The sequence below is a fragment of the Anopheles bellator genome, chromosome 1 (assembly GCF_943735745.2).
Source record: "Anopheles bellator chromosome 1, idAnoBellAS_SP24_06.2, whole genome shotgun sequence".
NCBI classification, from domain to species: Eukaryota; Metazoa; Arthropoda; class Insecta; order Diptera; family Culicidae; genus Anopheles; species Anopheles bellator.
In genome coordinates, this window is record NC_071285.1 from 59174397 (window position 1) to 59181010 (window position 6614).

The window sequence follows — 6614 nt, forward strand, 5'->3', positions numbered from 1 at the left end:
AAAAGGAACGAAAACGTTCGGAGCCGAAATTGTTTGTGAAAACATTGTAAAAGCTTTCGTTTATGTTTTCGAGCGAAAAATTGATACCGGAAACATCCCTTCCCGTGGCCTACGATCCTGACCGGTGTGCGCCAACCAGACCGGAAAAATTGAATTACCTTCGAGGGCTTTTCGCCGCCGTATATTTGTGAAAATCGATAACATTTTGTGGATTCAGACGCGAAACGGCGGAAGGTCAAAGAAAGGTTTGTTACGTAGCAAGAGAGTAATTCGATCCACCTGAACCCTCAAGGGAACCAAAATCTCGATGGAAGTCCAGCTTCGGAATGTAATATTCCTTCGCAAAGAATTCATTAATTAATCAACGGATGAAAATGCGTTTACAGAAACTTCTCTCTCTCTCTCGTTGGAACATTTCTTCGGAGGACACGCTTCACGCGGTGAATGTTTTATGATAATCAAAAACGTGTCTCAGATTGGCCGTGGCCGTATAGCGAGTGTTTATTTTTCGTGGAATGGCAAGCACTTCCAAAGCACGCGCGCCGCCCATCCGAACGGTGGCCAAAGTGAAGAGGAGTAACATTCGAACGAAAACGAGTCCTTTCGAGAATCATCATCCTGCTCCGCCCGCCCGCCAATGATACGGTCTGGCACCGTTTTGTGAGCTCAGAAATAGACCCTAGCCCTTGATAACCGTGGGGGGGTCCCCACGCGCGATTCCTAGAAGAAGTCGAAAAGCCTTCGTTTGACGCGCTGTCTCCGGTTCTTCGCGTTTCTTACCTGGCCGGGTGGCTGGGGATACAATTTTCTGGGCCGGATTTCAGGCGCGGTTTGGGCCAGTGAGATGAAAGGGTATTTCCGAAGGATCTCCGAAAGGCAGAAAAGGACTCATGCTTAATCGGTTGATTGAACGGGTGGGACCAATTGTAACAATTTTGGCTGCTAGGCCCAACTGTTTGTAAGCCCTGTTAAGGATTCTTAATGTAGTTGGAATGATGAGCCAAGTTCTTGGGTTTGGCGTGGCCACACCGAAGAGGGATGTCCGTCGTCCGACTCGGGCTCACCGTGGTCTTTATTTGATGGTCAAGAATAATGGATTTGTCCGCGTGTGTGTCCGCCACCGGAAATTAGATTATTCGATTTGATTGACACTACAAAAGGCCAACAAACGAGGGAGCAGCTGACTGACTGCCGGTGCAAAATTGGACTGCTTGCCACATTCGAACCCGGAGCACATTCCCGGATTGGGCGGAGTCTGTGGCACTTTAAACGAACAGAATCTTTGATGCATCGGGCGTGTCGGTCGCAGGGCTGTGAAAATAATGTTGGAGGTATGCTTTTCACGTAATGCGGCGGGACTTAATTAATTAATTAACCATTAACGGTTGCTCTCTGTGCCCTGCTGGACAAACAGTTGAGAGAGGGGAACGATTTTGGTCGATTCCAATAATTTATTCCAGCGACCCAACGCGAAGGCCGTGCCTTCGTTTTTCATATACTGGACATCATGCCATGATAAAGTCCCCCTTTCGGTCAATTTATTGGACTCGGTCGTATGTTGTCAGTCGATTTTTATTGCGCCAATCGATTACTGGGCTCAGGACGCGTTGATGATGGAGTTTATGGCATTCTGCCTCGTCGCGACTCCCGTGCCTATTTGGCGATATGATGCATGCGTGTTGTAATCGACCCCAAACTGTGTATCATAGTTTGTTTCTACACATCTTTACAAAGGAGAGCGCCGTAACGTGTTACGTTCAACGGGGCGGCTGCATCATTCTTTAGGGACGGGGTCCGGTCATTGATTCCTGGTATCGTCGCATGCCTCCCTTCATTGTGCGACTAATGGGCCCTTCGCTGAGACAGAGAAGCGCCAAGAAATGGCCACGCAGCCCGCTCGGTTGGTTAATTAATTAAAGCGAGAAGCCCCCCAGCTGTGATCCGGTGTGGACCCTTCTTCTGGTGCCCGGAGGTCGGCAAGCAACAGTTTTTCGGCCAGAAGACCAGAATGGCCACTGTCCCTTCTGTTCGTACAACGAGCATCGTGTCTTTCTAAACCTCCATTTTGTGATAAGAAAAAGGAATCTTTCTTCGCTTGTCTCCGCTTATCTCTGGCCTTTCCTGGCGCCGGTAAACGATAGATTTGTTGCGCATAAACTTTACGGCCGTCCTATGGCCGTGTGCGGTCGTCAGAGAGCCGTGTAGACCTTAAGAACCAGACGTTGACGTGATCCGCAGATTTGTGCTGTTTCCCACCTTTGGCGCGTGTTTTGTTATCATTCTTTACACACGCCGGCGCGGTGCCCAAGGTGTAGCGAATTGACTTCCGTTCGTGTCCGTTTCATCACCGGTTGCCCGCCGGTTGCCGTGTGCTTTAATAATTATTCCTTACACAAGTGTAGCTTGGGTGAGTTTTTTCTTCTTCTCTGCATGTGTCCCACGAAACTCCATTTCGATACTCTCCGCGTTCGACGGCGCCATTGTGGCAGTGGAGCGCGCGCGTAACGCGGCTGCATTCCTGATTTCAATCATTCGAACCATTTCTATGCTTCGTTTAATGTTGGCAGTCGACTGCCATGTCGGGGAAGAAGCATTCGGAAGCGACTGCTGGACGCGCTGCTGTTACTTACATCATCATCATCGTCCCGCCGGCGACATGATCGTCATTATCGTCAGCCATTATTACATCATCCCGCACGTGGAACCGTGGGAGACACCACCGACTACCACCGTGTCTGAGGTGTGGTGAAGTCGCGCAAAATCGCGGTTTGGTTTCCATTTACGCGGAAAGCATAAATTACCCACAATTTAATGCATACGCGAGTGGCGCATTTTTGCGCGCCCCCCGAGGGAATGCTTCAGTTATGAATGGGTTTGCCAGCGACGGAATAGAATATGTGCCACAAACTACCGTAAAGAAACTATTTTTACCCAGCAAGTCAAGGCACCTAATGTGGGCCCCACTTGACCAGGGGCTGATTATAGAGAAACTGTGGCAGAATCTACGATAGTAATCGGTCGATCGTTGTAACGAATTTCATCCTTGCACGTGCCGTAAACTCGCACCGTGTGGGGCCAACAATTTACTGCGCTGTTGATGCATAGCTCTCTGAGGATGGATGGGCTAAAGGTTCACAAAATTGCGCCATTATGCCACAAAATGCGGGATAAAGTAACGATCCATCCATCCAGCTAGACTAAAAACTTAATCGATAAGGGAAGTACATCATAAATTGACCCTCTTTGGTAGTGTATATACGAATTGATAAGAGATTAGTGTAGTGGTAGTATTTAGCCGCTTTTAATGTTTGTTTTCATCGATTCAATTTCTCTTTAACAGTAAACTCTACAAACGTAACGAAACACAGTTCGACTTCTTCCCATTCAATGCTGCCGGTTACTAAACGAAAGTGTTCGACGCGTCGAAGAGGGAACTAGTGAAGTGTGCCCTCCCGCAAACCGTAGCACTAACAGTTGAGAGGATAGATCTCGAAAAGTAAAGTACGCCGAAGAGCGTTCGTTGAGTTCCCCTAATCCGCTACCACCTCCATCACACCCAACCATAACAACCACCAGCCAGCCAGTCAGCCAGCCAACCAGCAAACAGCATCATGGGAAAGCTGCTGTCCAAAATTTTCGGCAACAAGGAAATGCGAATCCTGATGCTCGGTCTGGATGCGGCCGGTAAAACAAGTAAGAACACCCGTGATGAACGTCGGCACTCCGCGTTCCCAATTAGAAGGGTTCTAAAACGTCCTCGCCCTCTCTCTCTCTCTCGTTGCAGCCATACTCTATAAGCTTAAGCTAGGTCAATCAGTAACGACAATTCCAACGGTCGGGTTCAATGTAGAAACCGTAACGTACAAGAACGTCAAATTCAACGTGTGGGACGTTGGGGGGCAGGACAAAATTAGACCCCTTTGGAGGCACTACTATACGGGTAAGCGAGTTATGGGTGGCCAATCAAGTTCGTTCCTAATCATCTCACAACACGGCCACCGCCGTTGTAGGTACACAAGGGTTAATATTCGTAGTGGACTGTGCAGACCGCGACCGGATAGACGAGGCGCGCCAGGAGCTCCATCGGATAATAAATGATCGCGAAATGCGGGACGCGATCATTCTGATATTTGCGAACAAACAGGACCTGCCAGAAGGTGAGTTGGGAAGGCACGTACGCCTTACGGCCTTACGGGTTGATAAACGGGGGGGCCGCGATTAGAAAAGGTATTTTCATGCGATTGACCTTCTTTTCCCACACGTGTGGGACGCGATAAGATTGCCCGCCATCAATGAGCCCCCTGTCTCAAGATGTTACGTGATGAGATACCCTAAAGTTTGTTTGGCAAATCATCATGATGGGCGTTTTAGGGCAAGGCAACCACCTCTTCGGTGGCAACCTCCTGGGTGTACCTTCTAGGGGACAGACAAACCCCGGGGGTTTGATAGAAAAATCGTAACGTTTTTTGGCGTGATATTATCTTTCAGCAATGAAGCCTCACGAGATCCAGGAAAAGCTTGGTCTAACGCGGATACGCGATCGGAATTGGTACGTGCAGCCGTCGTGCGCCACCACCGGGGACGGGCTCTACGAGGGTCTGACGTGGCTCACGTCCAACCACAAATTATGAGAATAATTGTAAACAAGAGGCGCGACGATATGGCGTGTGTCCTGTGCGAAAGGCTAACAATATCCAGCAACCAAACTGATGAACTGCGTGCTAAGGCAGCGGCACGGATCACATACATTGAGCAGAAGCGCGGCGGGCAGCGGAATCCTTTTTTCCAGTACACACATACACACGGCGCGAGCATTACCCATTAAAACTGTAGTAGATCGCAAAAATCCTCAATGCTTGCGACCTTTAATAGGATTTGCGCCAAAACAAGATCGATTCCCCCACATCATTCAGTGGTAGCGCGGTTCTGTGTCGCGCACGGTGTGCGAAAATGTTTCGGTAGCAACTAATGGTTATAAATTATCTAATTCTAATCTATGGAAAATGGCCTGACCGAGAGCATAGAGTGTAGCGGCGAAAGTCGCGCTTCTCGTGGTACCCACAAACGGACGGTATATCGGACGATCGGGAATTGTGGAGCAGAGTACCTCCACACTTTAGCGAAACGTAGGAAAAGGCGATAAAAAACAGAAAAAGAGCACTATAAAAATCAGTAACCTGAACACAGTTCTATTATTGGACGGTGAACATCTCGGAGATTGTTTGATCGATTGTCACCACAACGCAGCAGTATATCAGTAGAGAACACAAACCACCCCTCGAACAAGAATGGCAAATAGTTTAACTCACGTGTAGCACGAGTGCCAGCGAGGGGGGAACTATTCGACCGTAAGCCGTGCCGTGCGCAGCGCCTAAAACAGTTTTCCGAAATCCATTCAAAAGTAGTACAACACTTCAAACAGAAACATAAACGCATCTCTTCACGTAAAGTTTGGACAGCTTGAGATCGTTGAGAGAAGCAAACCCGTCGGTCTCCAATCCAGTTGCTAAGACCTGAAGCAATTAAAAGCGATTTTTTAAATAAAGTGCCCGAGCTAATGGAAAATAACACAAATTTCAGCAGACAAACGGAACGAGAAACTGTAGTTCGGGATGGATCACGGAACGACAGATCGAAAATTGCTCTCCCGAGATCGCACGCGGATGAAATTAGGTTTTTTTGCCGTAGATAAAGTGTGGACACACTTTAAACAATTAACAGAACAAAACGCAGCGTTGTGTGTGAGTCTCCCGCGGTAGCTCCATTGGAATCAGGGGCCACGTTCCCCAGATACCCCTTCATCGGGAAGAGTAGAACGAACCGGAAACAACACAATGTTGCAGTGTATAAATCGAGGAAAATAAGAAAATAGTGGTGGCCCACGTTCCGTTGTTTCACGAGAAAGTATGCCTAAGTTTAGTGTCGCGAGTGGTTGTTGCTAAAACAGAAAATGGGTCCCACTCGATCAGTCCCTGAGTTCTCTCGGTGTATTGGTTGAATTGGGAACTTAACAATATGATGTTGCATAGGGGCATGGCCGCGAAATGGATGAGAACTAAACGAACGATTGGCAATTCGTTTGGCATTCTCGCGCCGACTTTTGTTTTCCAATCCTATGTGGTTTGCTTGTGCGAAAAGAGTTTTTGTAAATATTATTGTACGGTAAAAGAGTAATAAAAAGCAGCAAAGCAACTAATTGATTAAATGTAAGAATAAATGAAATAAATGAAAATCGGAAAATACAATATCGCGTTGTTGTGTTCTCGTAAAGAGTTCCTGAGAATGGAATTCAACAATCGGGGGCACATTAATTTATTAAATTCTAGTCAACGTGTGGCGACGCCTTTCAGCGGTAGATCAGTCGGCTTTCGGTATTGTTGGACAGGTCGAGCGAAATCAGTCGGGTAAGATTATCAAACACATCCAGCGGTAGATCGTCGATTAGATTGTTGGACAAATCGAGCGTGTTGAGGTTGCCGACGTGCGCAAAAAACGTTTTATCTTTCGGCGTAAATCGCAAACTCATCCGCGACATGTTGAGCGACGTCAGCATCGGTAAGTGGTGCAGAAATTCAAAGTTTTTCAGCATACCGTTTCCGGCCAGATTTAAATGT

General features: G+C 47.7%; 1 protein-coding gene across 1 annotated transcript; it reads left to right on the top strand.

The window, feature by feature from the left end:
* Nucleotides 1–3513: 3513 nt before the first annotated feature.
* On the top strand, nucleotides 3514–6232 carry LOC131205248 (ADP-ribosylation factor 6). Its single transcript, XM_058197265.1, has 4 exons — nucleotides 3514–3693; nucleotides 3785–3940; nucleotides 4011–4157; nucleotides 4489–6232. The coding sequence occupies exons 1-4, from the start codon at nucleotides 3612–3614 to the stop codon at nucleotides 4629–4631; spliced, it is 528 nt and encodes a 175-aa protein (XP_058053248.1). The 5' UTR covers nucleotides 3514–3611; the 3' UTR covers nucleotides 4632–6232.
* The last annotated feature ends 382 nt before the right edge of the window (nucleotides 6233–6614 follow it).